The 18,464-nt window shown below is 41.8% G+C and overlaps 1 protein-coding gene and 1 long non-coding RNA gene across 2 annotated transcripts in view; one reads left to right on the top strand and one right to left on the bottom strand.

Moving 5' to 3' along the window:
- The window catches only part of GRXCR1 (glutaredoxin and cysteine rich domain containing 1), a 43,166-nt gene extending 26,223 nt beyond the window's left edge, over nucleotides 1–16,943 (bottom strand). Inside the window, exon 1 of the mRNA XM_054825648.1 lies at nucleotides 16,497–16,943. Coding sequence (XP_054681623.1) covers nucleotides 16,497–16,943 — 447 coding nt within the window. The remainder of the gene's footprint in view (nucleotides 1–16,496) is intronic.
- LOC129206471 (uncharacterized) lies at nucleotides 14,351–17,612 on the top strand. Its single transcript, XR_008577154.1, has 3 exons — nucleotides 14,351–14,551; nucleotides 14,822–15,085; nucleotides 15,928–17,612. It is a non-coding gene; the product is annotated as an uncharacterized LOC129206471 (long non-coding RNA).
- Nucleotides 17,613–18,464: the final 852 nt, after the last annotated feature.

Raw genomic sequence — 18,464 nt, 5'->3', positions numbered from 1 at the left:
TTTCTCAAGTTTAAAAAATGTTGTTCAATTCTTACACTCATTTTTTCTGGGCTTTTCTGTTTTCTGGTTATAGTCCAAACAAGAAGACTTGGAAATAAAGGAACAGAGCATGTAGGTGACTAGCACTTGGTGTTTTGTCACTTGCCCAAAAAGAACTTTTAAATATATCCAGACTTGCCTATATTTGGTTGTATGTATGAAATACTTGAATAAATGACTAGTTGTTTTTCTTGTGTAGTTATTTTTCTTACTGTCATTTCACTTTTATGGTACTTTGGGACTTACTTTTTAATAATATGAATAGGATTTTTCAAATAAGTTTAATTGTCTTGAGCGGGAATGTTTTGTCCTGCTACTTACTTAAACTTTGGTGGTAATTCTACTATTTATTTATGTACCATTTCCCATAATATCACCCTGAATTATTAAAAAAAAATGGCAATACATTTGTCTTAAACAGCATTCTTGGTTGAAGGGCCCAAATCCTATTTTCTCTTGTCATAAGCAGCTTTTTCTTTTGCTTGTTATTTATCACACTGTTCAAGATGTTCGAATCTTTAGGTGCCTATCCAGGGAGGATCATTGGGCAGTGTGTTTCCTATTAGAGAATACTCTGTAAGTAAGGATGGCTTTAGCCAGAAGTGAACGAGAGCAGGACTTGCTGAGGGCTGGCAGATAAAGATGAAGGTGTTTGATATCTCAGATCACATGGAAAAGCTAGCGAACAGCATGTCTCCGAGTGACTCCTGGTTTGAGCACACTGGTCCCATCTGTCTGTAATCACGGCCGCTACACTCAGCGGAACATTGCATACTGCAGAGAAAGAGACTTGTGTGGATCAGTAGCAAATGGCCGTCATGAAAATTACTATCTCTACTCTGGCCCATTTCTTTTTAACTTGGCAGCATCTTTGGAAAACCCTGTTTAATGTTCTCCGGCAGGCAGGTGAAGGTTTTTTTAAAAAATAAGATTGCTATCCCTTCCCTCTTTCTCTTTCCTCCTCTCTTTCACCAGTCCCTTACTCATCCTTTCTAAAATATTCCCTTTCTATCCTCAGGCAGCTAGAGAGATTGACAGATGCAAATAATAAAAATAATAATAATACATACATACATACATATATATGTGGACCTCTGAGTCATTTTACATTTAAACATAGCCAGGTGCAGTTTACTCATGCAGTGATCTCCTTTATAGTTCCCAAATGTCAATTACAGTTTGGTTAATTAAAAGGCATTAGTGGTCTATGAAAATGAATTCTAGTCTGTTAAGCTGCTTACAGATGTAATTCGTCATATTTCTGACTGAAGAATAAAACAGTTAGCTGGTGAGATCCTGCTCGTGACATTACATGGCTCTTCCTTCTTTGCCAGGCTATGCTTTGTGTGGTGAATGGATCTGTTTTCCTAAGACTTACCTTCAATATACCAGAATATCATAGGAAACAGCACAATAATCCATGACTTCCTTCTTATTTGCACCAGTGCTGCAACTGGTGATTTTCCTAGTGTTAAAGATGATCAGCAAGTGAAAAACAGTATTCAGGAAAGCTCTTATCAGTTAGACTTAGCTCAGTTGAAAATTTACTGCATTTTCATTGGCAAGAGTTTCAGCCTTTCCTCATGGATTAATTAGACCCTAGAGTCAGTCTGTCTTATGCAACAGAACTACTGCTCACTCAGAAAGCAACTAAAGAAGGTAATGGCATAAATGAAATAAGGTGCCACTCTCAACTGTAATCAGTAGCAGAGAAAATTCAAAATTATGATCCATTCCTCCCAATTTACCTTCCTAAGCAGTAAAATCAGAGGAAAGAGTTAAATGAAGTCTGGTTTTGATTTAGAATACACCCTGGAGTTTTCATGTTTGGCAGATAACAAGCTTTCTTTCAAGTTATTTTATCTTTTAATGTATTCCTGTGAATGGAAGCTGGAATGAGATGCACTGAGGCCCTGAAACTACTAAGGAGTGTTGAACAAAACTGGGAAACCAACACCCTCCCAGTATGCTTAGTTTTCCTTTCCAAACATCTGGCAAATGATGTACTTTTTCTTTCCCGATGCTTTATACAATTTAAATGTTACCTGAAAATGTTACTAATCTGAGCTGAGATGAAAACAGGCTATTCTGTAAAAAGCTGAAGTTGTGATTTGTTACTGCATAGTTAAGGAAAAGGCCAACCATTTTTCAGGTGGACACAGGGAATTCTTTCGCATAGGGTCACAAAGCACTCCGCAACTGGTAATGAATTTTGCACAGGTCTTTGAATGAGGCAAAGAGCAAAGTTAAGCTATGCTCAGAGCAACAAAGTGCAGATCAAGTGCTGATTCAGTCCTTATTCCTCAATGAGAGACAGCCTTATCACTCAATATATGGAAGTGATGAAAAGAAATCTCTTGTAGTTATAGCACTAATTTGTTCCGTATTAGCGCCGAGTGATTAAGGACCTTGTTTCCCTGCTATATTACTTAACCTAACTGGAACTACGCTCTCAGCTATCTCATTACTTAATAGTATCTAGGACTTTGGTACCTTCATCTTCAAACCCTGAGTAGTTAATTACAAGTTATACACTCAGTCTCCATTTCTTTAAATTAAAGCTCCATCTGCGTTGCACACATACAGTGCTTCATTCCTTTTCTTATGCAACAGATTCCAAAACCAAAGGCAGAGAGCTTGAGACTTTTATGCAGACAGAGAGGATGCAGCTCCTAAACAGCATCCATAAACCAGCTCTGCCCCGGAATAGCCCATACTGCGGCTGCTAGCCTTGATGTGCAAAAGGGGACAGATGACTCATCCACCATTTCTGTGTGAGCAAAATAGAACACATCCCTGTGGAGCAGAGTTAACAGACTTTGTTGCTGAAAAAATCTAAGTTGTAAGCTTTTTTTTTTTCTTTTTTAACCAAATAGGTAAAATGTCTGAAAATCAGAATGTAGCAGGTTGTATGCTCTATACCAGCTCCTAAACTTGCTAGTCAAAATAGCTGCCAAGTTAGTTATTCTGTATATATATCACAATCCATATATATCACACTCCATACACGATTGGAGTAATTTTTAGCAAGGTCAGTGTGCACAGCCTTATGCTCTAGTCTGATTCAGAATTTGGCCCAGGGATGTGTATTTTTTAAATAAAACAGTGATTGTTATTCTTATAATCATACTTTTCATATAATAATGTTCTTATAATAGGGCTAGAATCTATATCATGTCATAGAGTTAAATGTGTTTTGGTCAAGGAATATGACTACAAATGCAGATGCTGAGATGATTAACTTGGCTATCTGCTTTTCTTTTGGACCAACATTTCAGTGGCTCCTTTGTATACATATATATCATTTAATCCCCTGCAGCAAGAAAAATCAATAACAACATTTAGTCTAATATATCGTGTCTTCAAACAATGCTGAAACTCCATACTGATTACATTTCTGCCAGTTGCATAACCTTCTGCCAAAATGAGAATTGAGACAGCATGAGAGGCAGGTCAGAAAGTTCACTAGACATCTCTCCTTTTTTGACAATTCTTGCCCTTATCCGTCGTGACTTCAAAAGAGAACTGCTGGAGCAGCTGAGGATAAAACTACCTGGTTGAAGGAACTACATGGTTCAAGGCTGCTCCCAGTCAGTGGCAGTAGAAAAAAAGATAGTATTAGTCACCTGTATCCAGCTGCAAATATTGGCCTTCCGCCCCACAGTCTCTTGCATGAGGATCCACAAGAACATCACGCACCAAGCAGATAGGTTTGCAAAAGGCCTGACCACCCAGCAGATACAAAAATAAGAGCTGCCATGGCAAAAGTTTGCAGACAGATTTAAATGAACAGAATCTATTTTCTGAACAAGTCGTTTAGAAACTGCTGTCTCTTTTAAATCTTCATGACAGCTTAACTTTGGACTTGGAGGGACTGAGTAGGTGGTTATAATTTTGGATCATGGTGGGATTTGGCAGAACAACTGGACTTACCGACTGCATGTTTGGGAATCTGATTGAAAGCATCAGCCAACTCCTGGAAAGAGAAGTTCTCAAGATGCAGATTAAGACCTGCGATAGGTGGAAGGAGCTCCAGCAATAATGCTTAAAGGTCTCATTTTTCACTGCTTCCATCAGTCTGTCTCTTGTGATGTTCTCCGCTTGAACAGCAATGAAATGCTTCACAGTTGCATGTGGGGCGGGGAGGGAAAGTCCTTTGCTTTTAGATGTAGTAAACCAAGCAGAGGGCATGTGCAGCTGGGCAGGAAAACATCACATTTTTCTTTAAAAAGCCGTAACTTCAGTTGCAGGTTTAGAAACTGACTGCTTTCTGTCTTACAAAGGTTGCACGGGAAAATAGATTTTTCTTAAATAATAGGGTATAGATTGCTGTCAATTCTTAATATTTTTAAAACTTGTTAGATAATGAGCAATCAGTAGTATTCCAAACAAGGCTACCAGGAGCCAATCCCAAAGAAAAATTTCTTTGCCTTTGCGCCAGCATTGACTGATTTGTCAATGCAGAACATAACACTGCATGTTGTTATAAACGTGTGCAAATACTGGCCAGTAAGTTTTTCCATATTTCTTTGTGAGAAGTGGAGAAAGAACGAGTCTGTGTGTGGTATTTTTTGCGGTATAGAAGACATACTCCTCTGACATTATTGATGGATGGTGTCTCTAGTTATAGTTCCAAAGCAAAATTGTACTAAGGTTGTTAAAATGCTTTCCACAATTCATGCTAGCAATGAATGATGGTTTTTCTGTCTTCTTTCTTGCCATGTGTGAAATGAATCTCTACCTCACTGACTCCAGCTGCTTGTCTGTGACCATTTCTCTTGCTTCGTGTGATGGAGGCTGTAAGGAGTTGTGCTGTGGCAGCCTCTCCACACTATAGCTACTGTGTCAAGCAAAACCACAAGATTGCCTATTTGGATGGGAAGCCGTATTTTTCCAACTCCTTTTCAAAATCAACAGGTTGAGGATGCTGTCCTAATCACTATTTATCTTACAAGTTTTTGAAAAATTCAGTGAGATTTGAGTTTCATGCTTTGTACTGCCTGGTACTGCATGTTGCAGCAAAGGGAGGTTTTCACGCATGAAAGTCATACCCTTTTCACTCCGGATCCAAATTCCATTCCGAAGCACGTTTTCTTGCACTTAAGCTACAAACTTACGATGCTGCCGAACATTGCAGTCACAGGTTAAAGCTCCAGCCGAAAAAAGCAGTATCTCTTTCACCGTTTCTTTCTTTCAAGCTGTTAACCATGTACACCTTGTGATGGTGTAATAAACTGTCAACACTAGTAAGATAAATGTCAGAGCAGGCTGCTGACAAACCAGAGCAGTCTACCAACCATTATCTGCAAATAAAAACACGACTCCATTTCTTCTCTCTTAGGGAAGGAAATAGTCCTCAATGACACCTGCATGCCAATTAAATTAACAGCAGGTGACTCTTGAAATGTGATTTTGGTCAACTGCTAAAATGCAGTTTTGCTCGGTCGTTGTAACACAATACCTGTATGGTATGTGTACATTTGTATTTGTCCAGCTGCTGTTTGCCAATACTAGTGTAAATGTTTGCAAATCCTAGTTCTGAACTGAAACAGTTCTGAGATCTGCAAACTGAATGGAATTGTAATGTAATTAACTTGTTAGAAAGTTAGAAAGTACTTTTGCTAATGCCTTCTATGGCCTGAAATCAAAAGCGTTCGTACATATCTGGAGAACACTAAGGCAAAGGTAATTCCTCACTCTTTTGAACTTTTAATAAAGGAGCTGTGTTTGGTACTCATTATTACCATATTTTTGCAATTGCACAATTGCACAGCTGTGCAATCTGGTGACAAATATTTGCTTCCATGTTTGCAAATGTAACTAAAACATACCTCACCCAAGACAGTTGCAGTGAGGACCCTTAAATATTTGGTTGCAAAGAAATTTATTTCTACAAAAAAATTAGGGATCGATGATCAAGAACGATGCTAGTAATTAAGGATATAGGACAGTTCATATTTGTAGGCAATTTATTTCAGCTTTATGTGTACCACAAACTTTGTGTGTGCTGTGTCAAAGGCATGCAGATATTCCAGGGCAGCAAATGAGCTAGCAGGCAGCCTGTTGTACCACGTCAAAGAAAGGGGAATAACCCAAACTTTTCTTGACGGTCCTAGTTTTAAGAATATTTCAAACGATATTTTCTCATAATTTGTCCTGCTGAGTTACTGAGTTGAGCTCCACAGCTAGAAAAGAAGTGAAGGGTTATTGCTACTAATTAATAATTAAGACTAATCAGTTCATCTTTTTTATCTCTGTTGTAAGAGGCCAATTTAGAAAAGGAAAAAAAAAAAAAGATTTCCTACTGTTAGAATAAGTAGAAAAAAAGCCCTCACTAGTATCCTAAGAATTTTTTTGATAGGCTGTTTACGTAACATCACTCTTTTTCAAGTCAGTTTGAAGTAAGATGAAGCATTTTCCATGTTAATTCAAAGCCTGAGCACCTTATTGAGCAGTTCCACAAAGAAACCTTATCTAAGAGTTCCAGAGCAGCACATGGGCTCAGACCCAGTGTCTGTCTGGTGTTCCAGGTCATCTACCAGACAGATAATTAAAAGTAAGAGGATGGCAAGCTTATATGGTATTTCCTCCTAATACTTTCACATTTTATGACTGTTTTCAGCTCAGAGAATGTCCTGAGGTCAATATGATTTAGGAATCCCACATAGTACAGCCAGGAGGCATCTTTTTTTTCCATTTGGCATTCACATTCATTGCCTGAACAAGTACACTGGCTTTTCCTTTCATAAAGAAAGCAAACGTATTTTTAGATTTAAAGAGAGAGCATGAAACAAGGTGTCAGAACATGGTTATTTGCAATCTCTCATGTCTTGGCTACCTGGATACAGGCTCCTCTCTACCTCTTGTCCCTAAAAAGCAAGTCACAGGCTACAAGCTTTGCTAGGCTGCTGAAGCAATACCATCACTATAATGCCTAAGAGCGAGAAAGCAAGAAATGGAAGTCGAGCATGATGATGAAGCATGGTATTTGGGATTGCAAGTTGAGAATCAGCAAGCCTGTGTTCCACTTCTGCTCCAGCAACTTATTCATCCTGTCTTGTGACTGTCTCATTCCAAGTACAACTCCCACCACTGCCTCCTGCAGACACGATTTGTAACAAAGCAGCATCTGCTTATGTACAGTTTGTGTAGGATCTGATCCGCTAGGCAAGCTCAGAGGACACCTACTGCATCAAGCCCCCAAGGTGAGACAGGCAAAGGAACGCCTATTTTGTGGGTCCCATAGGACATGAGTAGGAGGTAACCGTCACGTCCTGTCAATACTGAGATGCTGAGGCACATGGCCAAGGCAGATCATTAGTGAAATTTTCATTAATAAATCACTTTTGCTGCCTTTGAGACGAGGTGGGGCCAAAGAGAGGTTTGGGGGATCACAGTGTTGGAGTTTGATGTCTAAGTCCTTCTTCAGAAGCCTATGGGGTTTTTTGAATCTATACCTAAAGTCTTGATTCACTCTAGTACTACATATACGTACTCTGTACATACATATTCTCTGCAGTATAAGCCTAGCTTCTTTGCTATGCCCTTTGTCATGCAAAAGAGAAGGCCAGGGGATGAAGCTTATTAATAAATCACTCTGTTTGGGAGAGAAGCCACATGGCGCAGACTTCACAGAGGGAACAGTTTAATTCTGTTCTCCCTCACAGCCCAGGGCAGCAGCTCTGCTCTTTCCTAGAGGCTGCACAATCTGCTTGGACCACAGGCACTTAGAGCCTAGCTGGGGTAAGCCTGAGACAACTCTGTTCAGCACCAGTCAGTTGTTAGAAATTGTTTTCTATCAACAGAAGAGACAAGGTGCTAATGAAGTGCAAAATTATTTTTTCCTCTCTGCTGCTTCCATCCTGCATCTACCAGAGTTTGGTTATACTGGAGATGCCAGTGTGTTTCACAGAACCTTGCTAGGAAGCCTGTCAGTTCAGTGTCTGCCTCGGGGAAGGTTGGTGTGCAAAGATTACCCTGTCAAGGTTTGAAATCGCACCGCTCATGTCACTAATGCCTGACTGCAAAATGCGTAAAAACTAGTTCTCAGCTGTCTTGCATTTGAGGTACTTCTGCTGGTTTTGGCTGGGATACTTAATTTTCTTCACAGTAGCTAGTATGAGGCTGGTTTGGATTTGTGCTGAAAACAGTGTTGATACCACAGGGATGTTTTCGTTACTGCTGAGCAGTGCTTACACAGAGCCAAGGCCTTTTCTGCCTTCTTCTGCAAGTAGGCTGGGGGGGCACAAGGAGTTGGGAGGGGACAGCTGCCCCCAACTGACCAAAGGGATATCCCATATGATATGACATCATGCTCAGCATATAAAGCTGAGGAAAAGAAGGAAGGAAGGGGCGGGGGGGGGGGGGCGCGGTTCGGAGTGATGGCGTTTATCTTCCCAAGTACTCATTACCCACGATGGAGCCCTGCTTTCCTGGAGATGGCTGAACACCTGCCTGCCCATGGGAAGTGGGGAATGAATTCCTTGGTTTGCTTTGCTTGTGCGCACGGCTTTTGCTTTACCTATTAAACTGTCTTTATCTCAACCCACAAGTTGTCTCACTTTCACTCTTCCGATTCTCTCCCCCATCCCACTGGGGGAGTGAGCGAGCAGCTGCGTGATGCTCAGCTGCCGGCTGGGCTAAAACCACAACAGTAGTCACTTCTACCTATGCTAAACAGATGAAAATATTGCAACCAGTGGAGAAATATTAATTCAGTGTCATAACAGTTTTCACTCATCTGCAGATGTAGGTGTGATTCAAGAAGCAGTCAAAGTACCTGCTTATTATACCCTCTGAAGCAGAAACACGTGTAAACACAGAACAGAAATGTTTATTGTCCCAGGGCTTGCCTCTGCTTAGCCCCATACAGTGCACGTGAGTGTCTCAAGAACAGGGTCCCTCATTTATGGATCCTTTACAAAGATCAAGACACATCAGAGCAAGGATAATTCTGAGGCCATGTGGTGCTCTGGAAGGTTGGACAGATGTCCAGTACATGCTGCCAGCGTAAAAGCCTAGCAATTTTTTTTTCTTCATTTATTGATTCAAACTTGAAGAAGTGATAAATGTAATTATGATTTTGTTGCTAAGCTTCCCCATGCTGAGTGTATTGAAAAGTCAAGACATCCCGTACCTACATTTTTAAAAAATGAGACAGATAAGTCTTTTTGGACTCAAAGCTTGTATATCACTTTGAGAGGTTTAGATAGTTTAAAGTCTATTTACTGATCATTTCAAGTCTAAGTCAAATATGTATTTTAATAGCAGCAAACCCTAAAAGATCATGAACAGTCTAATAATAGACCTGTCTGAGCTCAGTGCTTTACAGCTGATTTATAGGAGAACATGAGAACAATAAACACCAATATCCTAAGTACTAACCAACCCCAGGCTCCAATTAAAAGCGCACAGACCTGAACATCTTCGTTTGTGAGTCAGTGTGGCTATTCAGCCACCAGCTCTGGAAACTCCCTCTTTTAACCATCACTTAATCAGCTGAATCAGCTGAATCACTGTCCCATGCACTGTGGTCACAGATCAAAGCACTTAGGAAGGTACAAAGGAAGAGGTGAAGGGACACTATGCCCCTTTCAGTGGTGATCCAGTTGTCCTTCTAACACTGAATTTTCGGTATGAAACAGAAATCACTTTTCATAATGTGTTGGGTTTGCATGGCAAGGTTTTGGTAGCGGTGGGGGTCTACAGGGGTGGCTTCTGTGAGAAGCTGCTAGAAGCTTCCCCTGTGTCTGACAGAGCCAATGCCAGCCGGATGCAAGATGGACCCGCCGCTGGCCAAGGCCAAGCCAATCAGCGCCTCTGTGATAACATATTTAAGAAGAAGAAAAACACTTAGGGAGAGAGCTTTTTGCAGCCGGAGAGAGGAGTGAGAAGATGTAAGAAACTCTGCAGACACCAAGGTCAGTGCAGATGGAGGGGGAGGAGGTGCTCCAGGCGCCGGAGCAGAGATCCCCCTGCAGCCCGTGGTGAAGGCCATGGTGAAGCAGGCTGTCCCCCTGCAGCCCATGGAGGAAGGATGAGGGGGTGTAGAGATTCTACCTGCAGCCTGTGGAGGACCCCACGCTGGAACAGGTGGAGGCACCTGAAGGAGGCTGTGGCCCATGGGAAGCCCACGCTGGAGCAAGCTCCTGGCCAGACCGGTGGACCCATGAAGAGGGGAGCCCACGCCAGGGCAGGTTTGCTGGCAGGACTTGTGACCCCGTGGGGGACCCCACGCTGGAGCAGTTTGCTCCTGAAGGTCTGCACCCTGTGGGAGAGACTACGCTGGAGCAGTTCGTGAAGGACTGTAGCCCGTGGGAGAGACTCCATGCTGGAGCAGGGGAATGTTGAGAGGAGTCCTCCCCCTGAGGACAAAGAAGCGGCAGAGACAATGTGTGCTGAACTGACCGCAACCCCCATTCTCTGCCCCCTTGTGCTGCTGAGAGGGGGAAGGTTGAAGCCAGGAGTGAAGTTGAGCCCGAGAAGATGGGAGGGGTGGGGGGAGGTGTTTTAAGACTTGATTGTATTTTCTCATTGCTCTACTCTGTTTTGCCTAGTAATAAATTAGATGAATCTCCTCTCTACATTCAGCCTGTTTTGCTCGTGATGACAATTAGCGAGTGATCTCTCCCTGTCCTTATCTCGACCCAAGTCTTTTGTTATACTTCTCCTCTCCCATCCCGCTGGGGGAGGGGTGAGTGAGCGGCCGCGTGGCACCCAGCTACCGGCTGGTCCTAAATCACGACACATAATCCACTTGATCTTCTGTGTCATTACAGTTTTTCTTATTCTTCAGTGGATTTCAGTGCTATGCTGCTCAAGAATTAGTTTTCCAGGTACTCACTAACACTAGGAACATACACTGGAACTTTATACCTCAGAGGAGATACCTACAGCTCACTGGGGTTTATCTCCATCCATGTAAGTGGCATTACTACAGCAAATGCTATGGCTTTAGGTTATGAGCAGGTTTCCCTGATGCTGCTAATGGTAGTTACAAGCGATCTGCACGTCTTTTCCCTTTGCAAGTTATTCCCATTTGGGAGTCACGGGGCAGTGTGTACGGATGAGAATATGAAGGGAAAGTTCAGGACGCCTCTTACAAACATAGTGCAGTCCTAACAGAGGTCTCTGAGTTGAAAGAGTGCAATGATGCTGGACTGTAAGGAGCACAGCCAGCACTGACCTTCCGCCAAAGAAGTGAGGAGGACAACATCACGACTTCTCCAGTGAAATTGCAGACCTCTCTCTATTCTCCCCAGAGTTTTGGGGCTTGTAGTGATACACACTCCAAGGGCTGGAGTGCTATACAACATGCCACACAAATTAAAACCTTCTCTTGTACTATCACACCAGAAATTTTCCTTATCAGCACTTTGCAGCATCTGCCTTTTTTGGAAGACAGCTGCTTTTGTTGCTGTCTTTCACTTCATTTTCTCTATGGTTTGGTGTTAGCCAGCCTTTTGGTTTTGTAAGCTCTGCATGTCCTGCTGTGTATTTACTTTCCGGGTCACTTACAAGTAAAGAAAGATGACAGTGAATGTAACCATGCTAGAAGCTCTCCATCTCTTAACAAACTTCCACCTGATTCTTAACTCTTTCCCATCTCACTCTCTAAACATTTATAAGCTAATTCTTTATCAGGCTGAATATTGACTTGCACTTTGCAACCTTAAATGTTAGCTTTACCTGAGACACCGTGCTGGAAAATATCATGAAGACCAAGTACATTATGTCTGACTCTTCACCCGTAACCCTTCTGATGCAATGTTCACAAAGGCATTAATCAGGTTTGTTAACCAGGCCTGCCCTTTTGTAATAGACATCAGCAGGCCCTGCCTGAGAATGAGATCTGTAGCTAATTTAGCAGAAGGTGACCTTTCAGAGGAGGCTGGAAGGCCAGTGGAGTGTGTAAGTATGGAAATGGAGGAAAGGACCCACACTAAAACAGTGGAAATGAGGGGAGACCTCTGTAAAACCTTCGGCTGAGCTCCATTACTTTGCACGTTGGGATGGAAGCCTGGTCTGGCATGAAATGATCATTGCGCCACTCAGCAATATACCAGACAACCCAAGGATTTTTTTCTCTGTGTCACCTGGAAGCCATCATAGGGATGGCCTAGTCATAAAAATTGGTCATGAAGAGAATTACATTTATTTCAAGGAAACAAGAACCATGTCTCTACTACTTTCTATGGGAAAATACAGGAAATATTCATACCTATTCACATTTTAACAGTATTCTAAGTATTAGAAAACAAAAATTTTAGTAATGTACTGAAATAAGACTACAATTATTCCGGATGTGCAGGGAAGGGGCTTATGATCCTGAAGCAATTAGCAGGTCACGTCCTCAGCTCCAGAGCTGCCAACACCATCAGTTTTAGTGTTTCAGCAGGAGATAATTTCACATATACCGAGGAGGTGCGCAAACAGGGAGACTGGGAGCTCCAGATCCTTTCTGTTATTCAGGCTTTTGAGTAGTTCACATTTCTCACGGATAAAATGTTCCCAACTGTTGGACCACTGTATTGCCAGCCCTGTAGGAGGAAGCCACAGCCACCCCACCGGTCCCGGGTTAGGTGCATGTGGAGGCCGGGTGGACACATATGACCATCCCTGCCCTCCACCGATGACCACCAACCGGCATCCCGCCTTTCCACCAAGCAGGGGCTGGGGAGGCGTTGCCAGAGCAACACCCTCTCACACTCCTCCCCAGGATGTGGTTGCTATGTCAACGCTCTCCTTGTGGCATCCAACCCTGGGAGGGAAAGGCTGGAGGGGTTGCCATGGAAACCGTGCTCCCCTGAAGCATCTATAGGACAGGTCTCTCCCTGCCTTTCTGCCCCCAAAATGCCCTGCCATGAAGCTGAGATAACCCCCACACATGTCCTGCTCTGTCCCACCTCGTCCCCACGCCGTGCCAGCCCCAGCTGCACGTGGCTGCTCCCACTGGGCTCACAGCAGCTTCACCAGCCATGCAGGGCCGACCTGATGGGAGACCTTTTACTGTCACAGCGCTGGAGCAGCTCACGTCCAGGGACACAGACAGTCATCGGACTAATGTGAGGGACCTAGCTTGTCTTCTGAAGGAACAGTGGAAATGGGAAGTCGCTGGCCATGCTGGTGATGGAAGTGCTTGGTGCATGGATGTGGGAAGACATAGCAGGGGACGCACGTTTACTTGGCAGTAGATATACATTCTCAGGCCAGGCTTGTATCCTATAACAACAACCAAAACCACCTTTTCAACTAGAAATACTTCCTGTATTACATCGCTCTCTTAAAATTCCCAAAAACTCCAGAAGGTGTGATTTTTTTTTCAGATGGGTCTGTTGTGGGAAGGAACTGTCTGAACCAATTCTATAGAAAGGCTGCTGTTATAAAATGTGGAAAAAATATTAAAAACCCCAAATATTCCATGGAACATTAAAATACATAGGCTTTTAGCACAGGTATTTGAACAGAAAACATTAAAGGTCTTGACTGCGTCACTTAACAAAGCCCAGTTAATGAATCCCTGCTTATCCCTTGAATATCTGAGCAAAGTGATTTGTTTTAAAGGATCTCGCCTCTATCACAGGGAGCATCTGGGGATTTAGGGTAATAACATAGTAGAAGAGTTTGCAGATATAGTCTGAAGAATCAGAATGCTGACACTGCAGAAAATCTAAAAAAAAACCAACCCCTAGTTTCAGGGTCACAGGACACTCAATATTTGGCTTCTTGCATACACATTTTAGTTAATAAGTGATACATTAAATACTAAATAAGAAGTGTTTGCATTTAAGAATTTATCAGTGCTCAGGATTTAGGACTGTCAAGAGTTCATGTGCATACTCTGAGATTACAAATACCTGCTTTGACACTGACTCTGAGAAATATATCATGTCATCTACTGCTGAACCATCAAGAGGGCAGAGATGGGCTCTCCTCAGTGATAAAGGAATTTATATACATCTTCACTGTTGTTATACATCTGCTGTTGCTTGTCTAAGAGAAGTGAAACATGTAAGTGCAGATGATCTCACATAATCAAGGGGGGGACTTACAAAAATGCCCAGATCAAGAGATTTTGAGTTATATTGTCTAATAGAGACATATTTCTACCTTATCATATCTTTGAATTAAGAACTCTTGTTCTCTGAGTGGTATTACTGCGTAATTAACTGTCTGGAATATACTTACAGAAAACTGGAAATCCTCTAATCTTATCCTAAAGGTCATTACTCCATTTGTAATTGGACAGATTTCAATCATATTTCACACTGGGATCAAGCAGTTCCCAATCAGTCTCAAAGCCAACCTTTGTGCTTTGCTCTCTTCTGTGTTCACCATGTGGCACAGAAAAGTGGCTCTCAGTATGACATAAAAGATACACAAATGATCATTCTTCTTCACAAGATTTCAAACTTTATCTCTGGGGAAACAGGAACTTGTTTGTGTAGAAGCCTCAAATCACGATGTTCTCTGTACTACTGAATATATGTCTTTGATCCAGTAGATGCTTAAGGTAAGAATATATAGTTATTTCTGGAAATCAGTCATCTAGACCTGCCTAAGCAGAAGCTGCTCACTTCCCCATATATTTTCCTCATCCATTTTCAAACCCTGCCTACTCTTTTGGCCTTTACAATGCTTTTAGCAGAGAGTGCTTAAATTTAATTATGTGCTGTATGAAAAACTTTTAAGTTTGCTTTCGTCTGATAATTTAATTTTTCCACTTTCTTCTGCTGTAAACTACAAGATTCTTATCACTTTTAAACCATTAATTATTTTACAGGTTTTAATTATGGACCTCTGTGGTAGACTTGGCTACATATCATTTTCTGAAGATATCAGATGGATATGCCTCCTCTCAAGCCTTCCTTTCTTCCTGCAAAACACCTCCTGGAAATAGTGCTGGTCCTAGTTGTAGCTCTGCTAGGAATAAAAGAAGCTTCACTGCAATCAAACTACATTGATTTCAGTCCATGAACCTTTTCTGAAGAACTTCCAACCCAAAACTGGAGACAGACACAGCAAGATGACAAGGCCACTATTTAAGGTACATATGTCTTCAGATGGGTCCATTTGTTTAGGTGATTCCAATTTCTTAGCATGGTGTCACTCATGGAGCTTTTAGGAGGGAATGAGGCTAGTGAGGGGAAATGGTGTACTCCATGTAGTGAAACAACACAGAACAGCGTTTGGAATAAAGGTTGGAGAAAAATCCAGCTATGCCCCAGTTAACACTTCCTAACTCGTTATCTACTTAGAAGAAGTTATTTTGTTACAGATTTTATCAGAGTAAGGAACTCAGGGACAAACTCATCAGTAAGTGGCTTGAAAGCAAGCAAGCTACTTGAGTGCTAAGTGATGTAAAGAACAAAAATGAACGGATAATTCATCTTTGAAATATCCATCTTCCACAGGAACACCAATATTGACAAAATTACTGTTATAATTTAGGTACAACATAGAGGATAAATTCATATTCAGAAGCAAGAGAATTTTAATCTATAGCCATTTCTAAATGTATTATGGAATTACTTAGCTTCAAAGTAAGAAAGAACTTTCAGGTTTTATTTCAATACATAACAGTCATTACTAAAATCGAATTCCCCATGCTTTAAAACCGCATAAATACTTTTAAAACAATGCACTGAAGCCAACTATAGGTTAACGTAAGTGACCATCATAATTCTGGATTATAAGAACCTTTAGAAAGAGTTTTGTTGCGTACCTGTTTCTCTTTTGTTTTAATGTTAATGATTTAAAGATTTGAATAGCATATCTAGATAAATTATATATATAAGCTAAATTTTTTAGAACTTTTATCTTGATTTTTTTGAGGCCTGTATTTCTCTGCCTAAGGTGTCACTGTGGCATCTACTGTTTCAAATACAGGTATTGTGCTCCTTCTACAAAATAAATGGAAAACAGACATTAATAAAAGAGATCTCTGACTAAGATTTCATTCCTCTGAAATTTTCATGTGGGAAAACCACCATTGCTGCCATCCTGCATCTAATTTGATCTACTTTGTAGATTAAACACAATGGAATTTGCAAGTATACATATTTACATGTAGGGAACAGTAGATAACATCGTAAACTCATTGGAACTAATATAATAGGAGTGGAAACATGACACGTCCCTGTACAGAGGATCTGTACATTTCTCCAGTAAAGCCCCAGTTAATTCCTCTGCTACGTTTCTTTCCTGGTCCATACATGGGAAGCACAACACACACATTTCTAGTCAGCAAACTTTAGGTCAACTTTCAAAGCAAAATTTCACAGTCGATTTGGAGTGTTGAGCTGGTGTATCGCAGAAAGAGTAAGCAAGAACAGCAAGTGGACAGCAAGGGGAATGAGGCAGAATACTAAGAAATCATAAATGAGAGAGGTTTGGGCAAAAGGAAATAATAAAGGAACAGACACAGGGCTTACAGCCAGCAGAACTGTGTCACCTACCTGAAATACTTTTGCCAAATTGTCAAAGAGGGCTTGCCCAGCGCTGACTTTATGCTTGACTCCCCTGACTGTGCCGTTTTTGCTGAGGATGTTGACTCGCTTTGTACCAAACCCCCTCTCTTTAGTGGCTCTGACTAAAATGAGCAGGTCGTCCTGCTCGTTCTCATTTTCATCGCACTCGGACCCTACGTGTCCATTCTGCTGCCCGTCCACTTCGCTCAGCCGGCTGGTTTGGTCGGTCTCCGAACTACTGGCGTACTCGGAGTCCAGAGAGTCGGCAGCCTCCCCGTCGGTGTACACCTCCTTCAGCACCCTCCCGCTGTGTGAGGACGCAACACGGAACCGAACCTTCCTCGACAGCCTCTCGCTGTCCGCCTTCGTCTCACTTTTAAACGTCGCCTCGTCCATTGATAGAAGCAGTTTGCATTGTTCCAGCGTGGTGCCCATCGCATTTGCCAGTTTGTCACACTTAGCAACAATATCGGCGCTGTTTTCTGTTGACAGGGGTTCTCATATTAAACTAAAGAGGATTCCCAAGAAGCTACACTGCCGTTCTGCAGTTAATAATGGATGCGTTTGTGCTATGGTTACCTTTAAACTAAAACCCGTAAAACGATCTCATCAATTAAATATTAAAAAGCCATTGTGTACTTTTTAGCACTAAGGAAGAAAGCAAGGAATTATATTCATTGATTAAAATAAAAATTTAAACCCACACATGATAATAACAGAAATTACTCAAGGTTATATGAATGCAGCTTTTGTTTGCTGGGAAAGCCAAAAGGAAGACTTTCTTACAAGATCCGCAGAGCCAAAACTGTTTATGTACGTTGCACCTGAGGTGAAAATCATGAACTTCAGCACTGGAATCAGTGATAGGCACATTTCTTTCATCAAAAGCCTTCCTTCGCCTTCCAGTTGGACCTCATTCACCGAAGTTTGCTTTTTATATACGCTTACAGAGATTCGGCGGGGAGCTCTGACTTGGTGTTTTCTGATGCTGGCCTTTTCACAGACTGGCAGAGCAGTGGAGAAGCAATTAGTCACAATTTGTTGTGCAGAGTAACACAATGTTGTTAAATAAAACCACAGCTAGTACCACACAGTAACCACAGCCTCTGATCTGTTCTGTCAACTGTTCAAGGGACTGGGCCAAGGGAATCTGAACAAAGGAACAGGAGAAAGCTAATTAATTGGGGCAACAAGGATCAAACAAAGAAAAGTGGAATAAGGTGGATTCAACCGCAGGGGAAGCAAATTCCCCTATCCCAGCAAATCACAAGTAGAGGCTGGTGCAGTGTTAGGCCCCCGGCTCTAGATGTAAAAATAACAAACCCACACTTGAGATTTCTGGCTATGTCTACTCAATATCATGTAGTAGCACCTTAGTCCCCCAGGCTGGTTCTGAGTTTGCACGATGATCCCTGCTTACAGTGCTATTTCTGTATTTTCTCCATTTGAAGTAAAATGCAAAGTGTTCCTTAGAGCAGCATCGAGAACTCCATCCCTTTCTCACTTTCCTAGCAAACATTCCCTGCACACTCTCTACAGCTTCATTTTCTCTCTAGACTCATGAATACTGAATTGCTTCCCGAAGTCTGTGACCCCCCTGAGAGGGGTAGGCATGAAAGGAGTCCCTAGATGCTCAGCCAGCCCAGAACGGTAATGCCTGCAGTCAGGAGCAGCTGCAGCGCTTCAAGCATCTAAGGAGGCTTGCTGGCCAAGATTTTGGAGAGGCAGACTCAAATCTTTCAGCAATTAGGTGGTGGTTATTGTGACTTTGTTTTGAACAAGAGGCACAAAAATACTGCTCTTCAGCCCAAGTAAAATCACAATTCTTACAATTATACTCTAAAATTAATTATTTTCCATCTACAAAATGGAAACACAAATGATTAGTGGCATTTCATGGCATTAGTGGTTGCTACACTTTGTAAAATGAGATGATTCACTGTATTATCAACTATT

This window comes from Grus americana, chromosome 4, assembly GCF_028858705.1.
Source record: "Grus americana isolate bGruAme1 chromosome 4, bGruAme1.mat, whole genome shotgun sequence".
Classification (NCBI taxonomy): domain Eukaryota; kingdom Metazoa; phylum Chordata; class Aves; order Gruiformes; family Gruidae; genus Grus; species Grus americana.
This window is presented reverse-complemented; position numbering and strand designations above follow the sequence as displayed.